The sequence below is a fragment of the Leucopleurus acutus genome, assembly GCF_964270905.1.
Source record: "Leucopleurus acutus genome assembly, chromosome: 16".
NCBI classification, from domain to species: Eukaryota; Metazoa; Chordata; class Mammalia; order Artiodactyla; family Delphinidae; genus Leucopleurus; species Leucopleurus acutus.
The window spans coordinates 14,199,321-14,215,780 of record NC_139158.1 but is presented as its reverse complement, the minus strand read 5'-3'; the positions used below and the strand labels follow the sequence as shown (position 1 = coordinate 14,215,780).

The window sequence follows — 16,460 nt, the reverse complement described above, 5'->3', positions numbered from 1 at the left end:
CTGGGTTCCATCTCTGGTTGGGGAACTAGATCCCACACACCGCAACCAAGAAGCCCACATGCCGCAACTAAGACTCAGCACAGCCAAAATAAATTAAAAAAAAAGATCTTACCTAAAACCTCTGCTTCAATGAACTAACATTTTAAATATTAAAAATAAATTCCTGGGACTTCCCTGATGGCACAGTGGTTAAGAATCTACCTGCCAATGCAGGGGACACGGGTTCAAACCCTATTCCGGGAAGATGCCATGGAGCAACTAAGCCCGTGCGCCACAACTACTGAGCCTGTGCTCTAGAGCCCACGAGCCACAGCTGCTGAGCCCACGTGCCACAACCACTGAAGCCCACGTGCCTAGAGCCTGTGCTCTGCAACAAGAGAAGCCACTGCGATGAGAAGCCCGCGCAACGCAACAGAGTAGCGCCCGCTCGCTGCAACTAGAGAAAGCCCGCGCGCAGCAACGAAGACCCAACACAGCCATAAATAAATAAATAAATAAGAAAAGTATTATTAAAAAAATAAATTCCTTTGAATTAAGCAGTATCTGCATGGTTGTTCATATATTGCGTCCCTCATAAACAGTATTTAAAGTGAAGTAAAGTTCATTTCTGTGACTAATTTGACTTATGAATAAATCGTTTTCATGTATTTGGGCAAGTTTAGTACAAGTTTTCAGCCACGCTTTCTTAAAGATTTTTTAAACTGTTGTATTATTTGCTTTTTTTTATTCAGCTAAGACCCAAATTCAGTTTAATGAATTCTGTAAATCAGTGGGCTAATAGAGAAGCTTCTCTTGATTATTGTAATTAAGCTGGGTCTCCTCTAGTTTATGTTCAGCAAAGGTCATCTCAGTGTAGTACACCAGTAAGTAGTCTTTGAACAGCCATCTGGAGTAGAGGGTTTTGCAGAACTCATCTGAGTTTTTCTCACCCTCCCAGCACTGCCATCTGTAGGGTCAGGGTCACTCTGCAGTGCTCATTGTAGGCTTTTCATTTAATGTCATTCTGTCCCCTCCAGTCTGTGTGTGTGAGAGAGGGAGAGAGAGAGAGCGCGAGTGAGAGAGAACCTCATTCTATTTTAGTTATTCCCTACTTAGTAGCACATCTAGACTATTTGAGTCTTTTTTCAAGAAAGTTTGATTTCTTGGGTATTTACAGAGCCTACAGAGTTACGATAGTCAGTATTGAAAATTAGTCATTAATCACTTATCACTATGTAACTTACCAAATGGAAAACTTAGTTATAAAACTTTTGTGTCTTACATGCCTGGGCTGTCAGGTAGAATTAAAAAGAGTTAAAAACCAATTTATCTTACTGCATTTGCACTGAATGGGAATTTCTCTAGGGGGTAGATACACGTATGTACATGTAGGTGTGTGTAAAGGTATATATATATATATATATACATATCTGTGTGTATATATATATATATGTATATGTATTTCTATACATGTATTTTCATTTTGGCATGATTCTGTGTTTATACATATCCACATAAAAAATGCATTACAAAGTGATCTCCTTAGAATGATTCCAAAAGAATAATTTGAAAGGGATCCCTATCTGGCCCTTTACAGAATGTTTATCAACCTCAAATCTAAATTATACTAGAAAATAGGAGGTTATCTTATTTTCCCAGTCAGTAAATTATTCACTGAATTTTTATGGGTGTCAACTATACCTCCATTATTGTACTAGGGGATTATAATCCCATGAGAATTGATCTGTTATGGTGCACAAATGAATCTGAATGGAAAGATATGTTATTAGTTCAGATACATTATTGTGAGTAGACAGTGTAGATGGTGATGTAGCACAAAGCACAAGTACCCAAGAAGCATCAGGATTGTCAGAGTGTAAAGAGCACTGGCCTGGGAGCTCCAGTGCCGTCTTTGTCACTCGCTACTTGTATGAGCTTCCAAGCAAATTTTATCATCTTTGTACTGCTTTCTTCACTTGAAGATGTGGCTTGGCTTGGCCTGGATTGGATTGGTTGACCTGTAGAAGCCTTTCTGGCTCTGAAGCTCTTCCTCTGTGACATTTAAATAGGTCTGTAACTGTCTCTGACTGTTGTAATGTTTCCACAGGGTGTTACCTACTGTGGAGAGAGTTCGGCAAGCAGTCTTACCATGGCCAACGTGCCCTGGCACGAAGAAGTGGTGCGCTTTGTCTGTGAGTTGGTGGATCTGATCCCCGACTATGAAATTGCTTGTGAACACGAACATTCCAACTGCCTCCTGATAGCTCACAAGAAGGTAAGAACCAGTCAAGTATGCATTCTTCCATCACCCTTGTCCTTCCTGCTCTCTTTTCTCTTTATTTTCCCCTCACCTTATTATAATGAATATCTACTTGTTTGCTACCTTTCCTAAAACAAACATTAAGAAAGCCCCGAATTCAGTCTGTTGGACTCATAAACTGTCTTTTCTGTGTGAGATTGCTTTGTTTTCAGCCCTCACCAAGGCACCTGAAGTGCTTTCTGGCTGTAATTGGTATGTGCTGAGAAACAAAACAAAACACCCTTGTAATAACCTCTAGTCCTTTCCCAGAATGACAAGGGAAAGTGAAAATAGTAAACAACCCCCATATGAGTGTTTCTGACTGTCAGAAGAAATATTGAGGTGTTTATCAAATTTTAGATCACTTTGAATCTTGGCCTCTGCAGAAATATTTCTGGGATTTTGGTTTTCCTTTTTCCCTTTTAGTGTTTTTATTAGACAGAACGAGTGCCTGAATCTAATGTATTTTTTAAGTAAATAATGCCTAGCAAAGGAGAAATTCAGTTTTTAGTAGAGGTAGGCCATTAAAAAGAAAAAAACCCAATCAGAAGGCCAGTGTTCGAGTAGCGATCATAATGATATGTCCTTACTGAAATATTTATACAGAAATAATATAGTGTCTGGGATTTGATTCAAAATGGTACGAAGTAAGAAGTATGTGGGTGTGTAGATGGGTTGAGGGTTGTTGAGGCTAGATGATGGGTACACAGAGGTTTGTTTTACTCCTCTGCCTAGTTTCCTGTTCAAACTTTCCATTTAAAAGTGCTTTTTAAAAAAGGGGACATGGTTGAACCTTGAAATCATTATTCTAGATGAAAAATCGACACAAAAGACTACATAATGTATGATTCCATTTATATGAAATGTCCAGAATAGGTAAATCCTTAGAGATAGAATGTGGTTTAGTGGTTGTTGGAAACTGGGGGAAGAGCAGACTGGGAAGTGACTGCTAATAGGTATGGGATTTCTTTTTGGAGTGATGAAAATGTTCTGGAATTATTTAGTGGTGTTGGTTGCATAACTTTGTGACTGTACTAAAAACCACTGAACTGTATACTTTAAAAGGTTGAATTTTATGGTTTGTGAATTATATCACAGTAAAGATAAATTAATACCAAAAAGGTAATAAAGAACGGGCTACCTTTTCTTATAAAAATGCTCTGTATGCAAGTAAAGTCAGGCTTAATTGAACACGAATCTCACTTTTTCCTCCCTCCACAACCTAAGTGGCTTCCTGAACAGCTTTGCAGGTTAATGATATTTAATAATATTAGAATCACTCAATTAAAATTTCACGTGGTCTAGTCTCAAACAAACAGGAGGTTAAAAGGTCCTCATGCCTTGGTGCCAATTAGATTGTATATATCTGACCTAATGATCTGTCAGACTTAAATATTTAGACAGAAGAATATGTACTGGGAGCATTAAGGAACAAAGAAATAAAGGCTACCTAGTATTTGAAACGTTAATAAAGTAGCTGCAAAGACAATTAACTTACAAAGTAGATCTTAAAAATTAAAGCCAAAACTGAATTTTATTTTCTAGCTTTTTATTCATTGTTACTTTTTTAGGTAAGATAGCACCTTCAAAACAAATTATTTGATTGGAGGGGCAGTGCTCTGGAAATAGTCCTGACAATGGTAGTAAAGTTCTCTCTTCTTCCATAAGGTCTTCACACCATAGCCAAAGATGTCTTTATAGAATGTAGATCTCTGCTGCTTAGGTGCCTTTGATCGACCTCCCATTGCTTTTAGCATGAAAATCAAAATCCTTAATGTGGCCCCTAGGGTCCTATGTGATCAGTCTCTGTCTACCTCTCCAGCTTCTTCTGGAACCCCTCTTCCTTCTCTTTCTGCACTTCTTTCATTTTCTCAGCCACAGTAGGTCTTATTTTTCCTCCAGTTAGGCTGGGAATTATATACTTTTTCTATTCTTTTAGTGGATGCACTAGAAATTACTACATGCAAACTTGACTAATCAGTCTAGTGTTAAAATACTTTTACTCTGTAACTGTGCAAAGCAAGGACTTTAGAACACAACCTCCATTTTTCCCTTCCCAACTCATGCTGTCATTGTTGTGTATGTTAATTATAAATGTAAGGACAGTATTGTTAATTGCTTTATGTAGTCAGTATTTATTTAGATTTACCTGCATTTTAAACATGATTTTGTTCTCTGTTCCTTTTTGCATTTTTGAGCCTCCATCTGGGACTGTTTTCTTTTTGCCCAAAAAGCACCTTTTAAAATTTCCTTTAGTGGAGGTCTGCTGATGGCATACTCTCAGTTTTTGTCCAAAAATGTATATTTTAGCTGGGTATCAAATTCTAGGTTGGCATTTGTTTCCTTTCAACACCATAAAGATATTCCCCTGTCTTTTAAGTTCCACTGATGAAAAGTCAGCTGTTAGTTTATTGCTTCTTTTAAGGTGATTTGTTGTTTTCTTCCCTCTGGTTTCTTTTTCTCTCCCTTTGGTTTATGCTCTAATGTGTCTAGATGTGAACTTCTTTTTATTTTCCTTTTTGGGACTTCTTGGGCTTCATAAATTTGTGGGTTGATACTTTCCATCATTGGTTGAAGACTTCTTAGCTTTTATTTCATTAAATATTTCTTCTTCCCCAGTATTTTTCTTCTGGAACTCCAGTTAAGCATGTGTTATTGTATTTTTTATTTCACTTGGACAGTTTCTTTTGATTTGTATTCCAAGTCACTAATTTTTGCTTCAGCTGGGTCTCATATGCTATTAAATGCCACACCAATTTTAAAATTTTGGATAGTGTGTTTCTCAGTTAAGTAATTTGTTTGTTTTGTTTGTTTCAAATATGATATATCACACTGTATCCTTTCCAGTTCCCTGCTGAAATTTTCAAGCTTGGCTTTTATCTTCTTGAATACTGGAAATTTCAGCTATTTCATTGTTTGTATCTGATAACTCCAATATCTAAAATCTCTGTGGATTTGTTTCTGTTATCTGTTGGTTCTCAGTTATGTTGCCTTGTCTCCTTATGTACCTTATCTTACTGTGTTATGTAGAAAATTATAGAAATAATATGAGGTTTAGGATTAGAATATCACTTCTGAGATTTGGAGACACGTTTTACCTCACTTTTTTCCTGTGGAAACTGATCAATGGTGAAGAGACTTCCTTAAAGTCTCATAAAGTGGCTGAGCCAAATCTAGACCCACAACCTTCTGCCCTCTAGTCCATTGGTCTTTCTTATACCACAGGGCATCTTTTGATACCACTGACGCCATTCGAAGAAGAGTTTAAAACTGGGAAATTTTATGTTAGACCAATACTTGACTTCAGTCTCTAAGATTTCTTCTCTCTTCCCAGTGTAAACATGGACATAGGGGAAATAAATGGCACCGTATCTCATTCAGGCCAGTTGAGTTCTGTAAGTGTTTATTAGACATCTGCTGAGTTCTGACACCAGGCTGTGCAGTGAGGGCCGCAGCACCTCAGCCATGAAGAATGTCAAGCACAGCCATGGATGAAAAATCCAGTTTCTCTGCATCCTAACCAGCATTTGGTATTGTCATTTTTTTTTTTTTTTTTTTTTTTTGCGGTACGCGGGCCTGTCACTGTTGTGGCCTCTCCCGTTGCGGAGCACAGGCTCCAGACGCGCAGGCTCAGCGGCCATGGCTCACGGGCCCAGCCACTTCGCGGCATGTGGGATCTTCCTGGACTGGGGCACGAACCCGTGTCCCCTGCATCGGCAGGCAGACTCTCAACCACTGCGCCACCAGGGAAGCCCTGGTGTTGTCATTTTTTAGGTTAGCTGTTCTAACAGGTTTGTCATGATCTCAGTGGGTCTTAATTTGCATATCATGAACATGATCTATTTAGATCTTTGATTTCGTTAATGAGCATTTTATAGTTTTTAGTATACAGGTCCTATACTTTGTTAGGTTTATACCTAAGTATTTTTCTGTTTTAGCAATTATAAATGGTATTGCATTTTTAATTTCAGTTGTCACAAGTTCACTGAATTCTGTAGAAATAGAATTAATTTTTGTATGTTGATCTTATATCCTGCAACCTTGCTGAGTCACTTATTATTTCCAGCAGGATTTTTTTAGTAGATTTCTTGGGGTGTTCAACATAGACCATTGTATCTTCTACAAAAAGGGACAGTTTTGTTTCTTCTTTTTCGATTGGCATCCCTTTAATTTCCTTTACTTAATTACATTTACTAAGACTTTGAGTACTTTATTGAATAAGAACAGTGATTTCAGACATTCTTGTCTTTTTCCTATCTCGGGGAGAGCGTTTAGCCTTTCACTGTTTAATTTTATGTTAGCTGTAGGTTTTTTATACTTGCTCTTTTCCAAATTGAGGAAGTTTCCCTCTATTTCTAGTGTTTTGAGGGGTTTTATTGTGAATGGGTGTTTATTCACAATAAAATTATTAAGTCATATCCTTTTTCTCTGTTGCTATGAACATGTGATTTTTCTTCTTTTACCCATTAATATGATGGATTACATGGATTTTTGAATATTGGACCATGCTTGCATCCCTGAAATAAACCCCTCTTAGTCATAGTGTGTATTTCTTTTTTATATATTGCTGAATTCCTTTTGCTAATATTTTTTAGAAGATTTTTGCTTCTGTGTTCATGAGGAATATAGGTCTGTAGTTTTCTTTTTTTATACTGTCTATGATTTTAGTATTAGGGTAATACTAGCCTCTTAAAGCAGGTTGGGAAAGGTTTCCTCCTGTTTTCTAGGAGGAATTGTGTGGAATTGGTGTTAATTCTTCTTTATATGTTTAGTAGAATTCTCCAGTGAAACTGTCTGCGCTTAGAAGCATATCTTGGGGGGAGTTTTTAAATTATGAATTACATTTCTGTAATAGTTACAAGGCTATTTAGATTATCTTTCATCTTGGGTGAGATGTGGTAGTTTATACTTTTCAAGGAATTGGTCCATTTCATCTAAGTTGTCAAGTTTATGTGAATAAATTGTTCATAGTATTACTTTACTTTCCTTTCAGTGTCTGTACAACATCTTGTTTCATTTCTGATTTGGTTGATTTGTGTCTTCTCTGTTTTGTTTCTGTTGGTTTATTCAGTTTGTTGATTTTATTGGTCTTTTCAAAGAACCATGTTTTGGGGACTTCCCTGGCTGTCCAGTGGTTAAGACTTCACCTTCCATTGCAGGGAGTGCAGGTTCAATCCCTGGTTGGGGAGCTAAGATCCCCCATGCCTCGTGGCCAAAAAACCAAAACATAAAACAGAAGCAATATTGTAACAAGTTCAATAAAGACTTTAAAAATGGTCCACATCAAAAAAGAAAAATCTTTTAAAATAAAAAACAAAGAACTATCTTTTTGTTTCATAGGTTTTTCTCTATTTTTCAGATTTCAATTTCATCTATTTCTGCGCTTCTCTTTATTGTGCCCTTCTTTCTGTTTACTTTGGGTTTCTTTGCTTCTTGTTTCTTAAGATAAGGGCTTCGATTATTGACTTTTCCTCTTTTCTAATGTAAACATTTAATGCTCTAAATGTTCTTCTTTGGCCCATGGATTACTTAGCAGTTTGTGGTTTAGTTTCCTAGTGTTTGGGGTTTTTTTTTTCCTGTTGTGTTTCTGTTATTGATTTCAAGTTTGATTCTCTTATAATCAGAGAACATATTCTCTATGATCTTGGTTCTTTTAAATTTGTTGAGGTTTGTTTTGTGGACTAGGATGTTGTCTATCTTGGTAAACGTTTTGTGTGCGCTTGCCAAGAATATACATTGTGTTGTTGTTGGGTGAGTGTTCTGTGAATGTCTGTTTCATCCTGTTGGTTGGTGGTGGTGTTGAGTTCTTCTGTATCTTTGCTGATTATATCGTTCTATCAGTTATTGCGTGAGAAGTGTTGAGGTCTTCAGCTGTAAGTGTGGGTTTTTCTATGTCTCTTTTCAGTTCTGTCAGTTTTCGCTTTATATATTTGGCAACTGTGTTGTTTGGTGCATACTCATTTAGGATTTCTGTATCGTCTTGGTGGAGTTGACCTATTTTTCATTTATGTAATGTCCCTCTTTGTTCCTATAAATTTTCCTTGCCTTGGAGTGTACAATATCTGACAGCAATATAGCCACTTCTGCTTTCTTTTGATTGATGTTTACATTGTATATCTTTTCTGTCTTTTAAATTTCAATCTACCTATATCATATATTTGAAGTGAGTCTCTTAGAGACAATATACAGTTGGCTGGTGCTTTTTTAACGTACCCTGCCAATCTCTACAGGGTTTCCACTGAAACAATAGAGGGGGGTTGGGATGGCAGGATTCCCCACTGCACCTTCTCTGACACCTCCCCAGCAGTGGGAGGGAGAGGGTACAGCTCAGTACAGCTGGGCGAATGTGGAAATCTAGGATCCCCACTAGGTGTTTGCTGACTGGGGTGAGAATGAGGCCAGTTTTTCTCTTGGCCTATAGGATGGTTATTATGTAAAAATTTTCTGTCTTGCTTGGCTGCCCTTTTCCTAGTCCTTTGGCTAGGGAGGCTTAATCTGAGGCTTAATTTTTTTTTTTTTTTAATTGTGAGTGCTCATTGGTGTTTCTAGATTGTGGGCTTTAACCAGGCTTCTGAATTCTCGCACCCAGTCCAGGATATATGAGCCAAAATTAAAACCCAGGGAACGTATCACTACGTTCCTTAGGTCCTGCAGTCCTTAGCCAACCTGCCTTCTTATCTCCACCTTTCAGAGCCTTCTTATGTTTGTTTTATATATAATATCTAGGGGTTTTAGCTGTAGAAATACATTTGTCCAGAACAGAAGACTTACGACTAGACAGTTTTGACATTTATTGTTTTTTGTTTACTATCTCCCCAGTGAACAGTAATAACCAGTCCACTTGGCACTGTTTGTTATTATTAGATTATTTGCACGTAAACTCATTTTGTTTGCTTATGTTAAAAGTGTCACCCAGTATGGTTCCATGGCTACCTCTGTGGTGTTACTGGAAAGGTTTTTCAGAAACTTATATGAAAAGATCTTTTCCTAATCCTAATCAGACCCCATCAAATCCCATTTAATAATTAGGCTAGCAATTTGCAGATGAATGCCTTTTTAAGGGTAGTAAAAGCAGAGTTATAACCAAAGGAAAAAGACAAAAACAAAATCCACAAAACAGATCATTTAGTCTACAAATAATTGAGGGTGGGCATTGACTATTCAACATCCTCATTGTTTTTGCTGCCAATTCCAAGTTTATTGTTTCTCTGCTGTATTTTTGAAACACATGCCATCTTACAGAGAATGCAAGAGAAAAACCTAAACATTTTATTTGGTTTTAATGGCCTTCACAATCAAGTCCTTTCAGTTTCATTTCACGCCCACTCCCCGGGCCTTTACTAGGCATTGCCATGTTGTTTCTTTCCTCTGTGTATTTGCCGAAGGTATCTCTTCTGCTAGACCTGCCCTCCTTACCCCACTTCATCTGGTGAATTTCTGCTTTTTAAAACTGTAAAACAAACCTCCTTGGGGACCGCTTCTTTCAGAGCTATATGCACATCTGTAAGGCTGTTTTCGCTAAGAAGTTAGGGTTCCTGGAACACAAGGGCTGTCATTCCCAGCACCTCCTAGGGTACCTGGTACATATTAGATTCTCAGTGTTTGTTTAGTGAATTAACAAGCTCTTCACCTTCATTTTCTTTCCTTATTCATTGTCTTGCCTTCTGAAATCAGAGACATTGTTCCATCTTCCTTGCTAATTTTGTTAACTATTTACCTTCTTCCTTATTTATTTACTCATTCATTTATTCAATGAATATTTACTGTTGAGTTTGCTATTTTATAGGTCATCAGTAACCTGCTAGTTGTCAAATCCAGTTGTTTTCTCATTCACCATTCCTCTGTTTTTTTCTGCAGCAGGAAACTGATGCCCATTCATGCTTTTGAAAGTCTCTCCTGCCTACTGTACTGTACTTTTTTGATTCTAGTAAAGTTGGCTAGTAAAAATAAGAACATTGCCAGAAAGTGCAGCATTTAAAATCCCCAAACTGTGGCCTTTCTTTCTTTACCCATTTCAAAAATTTGAAATTCTCTCTGAACCAGGATAGCTCAAAATGTAAGGTGAATTGTAAATGAATGAATAAATGAATGAATGAATGAATGAATAAATAAATAAATAAATTCTAGAGAGACCCCAAGCATGGATTGACTATATTTAGTTGACCTTTAAAGATCCTGCATTAAATTTGCAAGGTTTTCACAACATGAATTAGCCTCTGGAGAGTTTATTATAATTTGTATTACTCTATCCATTCCCAGAATACTCTGTGGTCATTTGCAGTGCAGTGTGATCTTTTCATTGCCATATGCTACACCACATGCAAAGCATTTCTGAATTCTAATAGTGGAATATTTTTTTAATGGATGATTACTTTTTAATATCTCTGTAGAACAGTTTTGTTATTTAGAAGTGGTGTTCAGACTAAACAGAAACATAAAGGAGTTTCTGCTGTTGATAAGAAGTAGGTTTTTTAAGTGGGTGTAAGAGTAGATTGGAGTAGAAAGTTCAGTGAGCATCTCTGACTTTGAACAAAGGAAATATAAAAAAGACTCACATTGAGATAAATAAGTCAGCATATTCCAGTTCCAGGGTTGAGCTAGAGGGACAGAGAGATGACTACAGATAGTTGGTGAGTGGAGGGTCAGCCTGTCTGTGTGATTTGGAGGGGCTGGCTGGGAGAAGGAGGTACAGTCAGCCCTCTGCTTCTGCGTTTCCAGCCTAGCAGCTTAAATGTAACTGTGGTCCTATCAGTGTGCAAACTAGTAAGACCATGATGAATCTGATATACTTTGATCATTTTAGTTCAGAGATGTGAAGTCCTTTCTACATATTGGTAATGTCCAATTATAGTGGTTCACTGTCTGTGGAAACCAAGTGGTAGGTTATATGCATGGCTTGCAGAATCCACATAGCATTGTTTTTAAACTTAATTCCTTATTATTTTAAAATAAACTTTATGTTTTAGTACAGTTTGAGATTTACAGAAAAATTGAGAAGATAGTACAGAGGGTTACCGTGTGCCCTGGATTGACCTATTATTAACATCTTACATTGGTATATAGCACATGTGTTACAATCAATAAACTAATATTGATACATTACTATTCACTGAAGTCCATAGTTTAGATTTCCTTAGGTTTCACTTAATGGCCTTTTTCTGTTCTAGGATCCCATAACTTTGAGGAGTAGTCAGGAGGTATTTTGTAGGATGCACCACTACTGGAATTTGTCCAATGTTTTTCTCATAAGACTTGCGGTATGGGTTTTTAGGAGGAAGATCACAGAGGCAGAGTGCCATTTTCATCACATCATGTCAAGCTCCCTTGATTTTGACCTTGATCAGCAAGCTGTGGTAGTGTTTGTCAGTGTTTGTTTTCCCCTCTCCCTTTCTGTAGGAAAATTCTTCCTTCCCCTCTGCTTCGGAAGAAGTGTATATTCCGCACATATCTAAGGAGTGAGAGTTCTACTCCACATCCTTGAGGGTGGAATATCTGCATAAATTATTTGGAATTCTTCTGCACAGGTTTGTCTCTTCTTCCCATTTATTAATTTATTCAATCATTTTTATATCAGTATAGGCTCATGGATATTTATTTTGTAACTTTGGGTTATAATCCAATTCATCTTTATTACTTTTGCCCAAACTATTCTAGCTTTGTCCATTAAGAGCTCTTTTAGTTGGCTCCTGTGTTTCTTTTACATACCCCCATCAATGTGTGTATTTGGGGAGGGCGGGGTTTGTTCATTTTGAGCTCTTTTCTTTCTCGCACCACAAGAAGCTCCAGGCTTATCTTGTATGTTTCCTGCCGCAGTCCTAGAGCCAGCCATTTCTCTCAGGATCTGTGGTTTCTTGTATTGGAGCATGGTGTTAGAAACCAAGATCTGGGTGGAGGTGTGCTCGCTGCTACTAGGGTGTTGTTTGTTTTAGGCTCTCTTAGATGACAGAGCAAAGGAATAGATGTGTGTGTATCAATACTAACCTTCGCATATACACGTGTAGGTAAATATTTCTATAGGTACCATTTGTATCTATATTAAGCTAGACATACTGATGTCTCAGACTCTAATCTGCTACCACATGACTCATCCTAGTCTCCTCTCCTTGCTTATTTATAAATTCACACTCCAACAGTGAGACTCTAATCCTAGCTCCTATTACCAGTCATCTGTTTACTTAATTGTTCGATTCCAGTATACATAAAATATATAGCAGTATCAGAATTTTTAACCCTAGAATACAGTGTTTATGCTTAGTTTCTTTTGCCTTTAGTCTTACAGGCTCCACTTACTTTTAAAATTACTTAGGTCAGTGCCCTTTCCACCCCCTCCCCTTCACTGAAGTTATTTCACACATTTGTAATTTAGTAGACTGTCTTGTCACAGTCTGCTCCTCTTCCTGGGTTCCCCTGACCTCCTAAATGACTTTTTAAACTTGCATACTTTAAGGTTCAGTATTTGTGTTATAAAGTTCTGTAGGTTTTGAAAAGCGTATAATGGCATGGAAACATGAACGAACATATTTTTCTTATGCTTGTTTGCCATCTGTACATCTTTGGTAAGGAGGTCAGATCTTTTGCCCATTTATTTAATTGGATTGGTTGTTTTGTTATTGTTGAGTTTTAAGAGTTTTTAAAAGATATTTTGAATACAAGTCATTTATCAGATATGTTTTGCAAATATTTTCTCCCAGTCTACGTGACTCGATTCTTCATTCTCTTACCTGTGCCTTTCTCAGAGCAAATGTTTCTCATTTTAATAAAGTTGTCAATTTTTCTTTCATGGTTCATGTCATCAGCAAATAGAGGCAATTTTACATCTTCCTTTCCAATTCTGATACCTTTAATTTTATTTTTTTCTGGCGTGATTGCTCTACCTAAGACTTCTGGTACTGTGCTGAGTAGGAGTGGTGAGAATGAGCATCCTTGTTTTGTTCCTGATCTTAGAGGAAAAGCTGTCTGCCTTTTACCATTGAGTATGGGCTTGTCTTACACAGCCTTTATTATGTTGAGATATGTTTCTTCCCTGCCTAATTTATTAAGAGTTTCTATCATGAACGGATGTTGAATTTTATCAAATGCTTTTTCTGTGTCTTTTGAGATGATCTTACAACTTTCAAAATGTACCTTAGACTTAAACATAAACTGTAACTCTATAAAATTTCTAGAAGATAACAAAGGACATTATTCCCTTCCTCCCTTCCTCTCTCATGGCTTCTTTTGCTTCTTCATTTTCAAACCACTTGTTATGGCTGCCGTAGCCCCAATTTAGCTCAAGCATCCACCACCACTTGGTTCAGTCTCAAGTGCCAAATTCTCAAGAGAAGACGTGCCTGTGTGTAAAACCATATTGTCTTTGAACAGAGATAATTTTACTTCTTCATTTCTTCTTTGGATGCTTTTTTTTCCTTTTTCTTGTCTAATTGCTCTGGCTAGGACTTTTACATATGTGTGTCTGTTGATCTAGTTGATTTATTGTGTTGTTCAAGTCCTTTGTTTCTGTAGTTATCTTCTGTTTGGTTGTTCTGTCCATTATTGAGTATGAGATATTAAAGTCTCCAACTATTGTTATAGAACTGTCTATTCCTCCCTTCAATTCTGTCAATATCTGCTTCATATATTTTGATGATCTGTGATCAGGTACATAAATGTTTATAATTGTTGTATTGTTTTGCTGTACTGAACCTTTTACTGATATATAATGTCCTTCTTTGTCTCTTGTAACCTTTTTGATTTGACGTCTATTTTGTGTGATAATAGTATAGCCACTTCTCCTTTTGGTTACTATTTGCATGGAATATCCTTTTTCATCCTTTCACTTTCAACCTATTTTGTCATTGGACATAAAGTACAGCACTTGTAAACAGCATATAGTTGGATTATGGGTGTTTTTGTTTGTTTTTGGCAGTATGCGGGCCTCTCACTGTTGTGGCCTCTCCCATTGCGTAGCACAGGCTCCGGATGCACAGGCTCAGCGGCCATGGCTCACGGGCCCAGCCACTCTGCGGCATGTGGCATCTTCCTGGACCGGGGCACGAACCCGCGTTCCATGCATTGGCAGGCGGACTCTCAACCACTGCGCCACCAGGGAAGCCCTGGATTATGGGTTTTTTAATCCGTTTTTCCAGTCTCTGTTTTTTGATTGCAGAATTTAATCTATTTACACCTCTGAGATCAGAAGCAGCAGTTGATGGTCAGAAGACAGATCCCCAGTGTTTGGAGGACAGGGTCCTCAGTGCCCACCCTGTCTCCCACAGGCTGCATGCAGGCTGCTCCAGGAACATGTTTACAGCTGCCTGCTGTGGGCATGGGGAGTGAGGGGTGGGTAGCTACTGCCTGTCTAAACTGAAATTAACTACAATTTACAGTTCAAACCTTCCCCTCAAAGTTGCAAACCTTCAGTAGACTTCAGAGTTCCAAAATAGTTATGTCAGGCAAGATTCTGCCAGTATAATTTTTGTCTGGGTTGAGAGAAGTCTTCCTAATGCTTCCTACTGCACCACCTTCCCAGAATCCTGTACTCTTATATTTTAAAAGTTTTTACTCAGGGCTTCCCTGGTGGCGCAGTGGTTGAGAGTCTGCCTGCCGATGCAGGGGACACGGGTTCATGTCCTGGTCCGGGAAGATCCCACATGCCACGGAGCGGCTGGGCCTGTGAGCCTTGGCCACTGAGCCTGTGCGTCCGGAGCCTGTGCTCCGCAACGGGAGAGGCCACAACAGTGAGAGGCCTGCGTACCGCAAAAAAGAAAAAAAAGTTTTTATTTAGTTTAATTCTGAAGTTAATTGACATTGCTGTTCTCCTTCAGCACAATTACAGGGACTTTCCAGTACTCTTTCCTGCAATTAATGCATGTTTTGATGGATCCATGTAAATCTCACTTGCATCCCAGTTGTTCCTGCTGGGTTCCGTTTCCTTCTTGATGGCGTAAGTGGTAAACTTAGTCTTTTTTTCCTCTGAAACATCTTTATTTCACTTTTGCTCTTGAATGATAAATTATCAGAGTAGAAAACTCTAAGCTGAGGTATTTCTTTCCAGCACTTTGAAGGTATCATTTTGTTGTTTTCCAGCATAATCTTTTCATTATCTTCTAGTATCTTTCATCATCAGTGAGATGTCTGGTGTCATTCCTTAGTTTTAGTGTATGCTGTTAAACTCAACAACCAGTAACATTTATTAAGGTCACTTTGATAACACTATGCTTGCATTAATTCATTTAATCCTTAAAAAAATCTTATGAGTCATAAATATTATTTTTCCTCATGTTCCAAAGGAAGAATCTCAGGCCCAGAGAGTACAGATCTTCTCCAGGGACAAACAGGGCATAGTTAGAATTCAATTCCATATCTTTCAAAATTCAAAGACTACTTTGGATCACTACATTATACCATCTCTCAAATGCTACAGAGCAGTCAGACACGGTGGGGAAAGGGAAATGTCCCTTGGAAACAAGGTGCAGTTTCCCATCCCACGTTCACCAAGCAGCATCTCCTTAGTCTTCACCACGATCATCAACACTGAGAAAGTTTTTGCCGAATTTGAGGCCCTGTAGGTAATTAAGCACTGATCACAGAGGCCTCCCTCTTGGATATATAAACTCACAATCTGTAAAGGGAGGGAATGAAGAGATGTCACCTCCCACACCTTCCCCTGTTGGAATAAGAAAGGAACTGTATGTCTCCATTAGGGTTTCATGCAGTGTTTTCCTAACAAAATCTACTGACTGAATATTTTCCCCGCTGTGTTACAAGTGGAACTCATTCTTATCGGAGACCTGATTGTTCCCAGTAATTACTTTCAGAAAAATGTCAGAGAAAATTGGCAATTTGGTGACACTACTGAGAGGACTTAGCTCTACTCCAACAGGATGGGGGATTAAGATTGAAACTCCAGAAACTGAGTTTCCAGATAAAAAATTTTTAATTGCACTTGGATATATCTAGAATTCAATTGCATTGTTGTAGTTTTGCCTCTCAAAATGGTTCCCCAGGCAGCTGTGCCATGGGAATGCTACTTATCACCAGTAAACTCAGAAAAAGGTGGCAACTCTTCTCAATGTCTCACTGTCACGGGCAGTCAGGTGCACTTTGAAGTCTGTCTTTGGAATCTTTGCCTCCTCTTACCCAAAGAACAAACAATGCAGTTGTAGCTACAACAGGTGAGAACAAAATTCATAAACCTTGGAAA

General features: G+C 38.0%; 1 protein-coding gene across 3 annotated transcripts in view; it reads left to right on the top strand.

Annotated features, from left to right (window-relative positions):
- LOC309973319 (S-adenosyl-L-methionine-dependent tRNA 4-demethylwyosine synthase TYW1) overlaps positions 1-16,460 on the top strand; it is a 203,826-nt gene that overhangs the window by 130,021 nt on the left and 57,345 nt on the right. For all 3 annotated transcript variants that reach the window (XM_082857504.1, XM_082857503.1, XM_082857502.1), the window contains exon 15: positions 2,087-2,254. In XM_082857504.1, the coding sequence (XP_082713630.1) occupies positions 2,087-2,254 (168 nt within the window). The remainder of the gene's footprint in view (positions 1-2,086; positions 2,255-16,460) is intronic.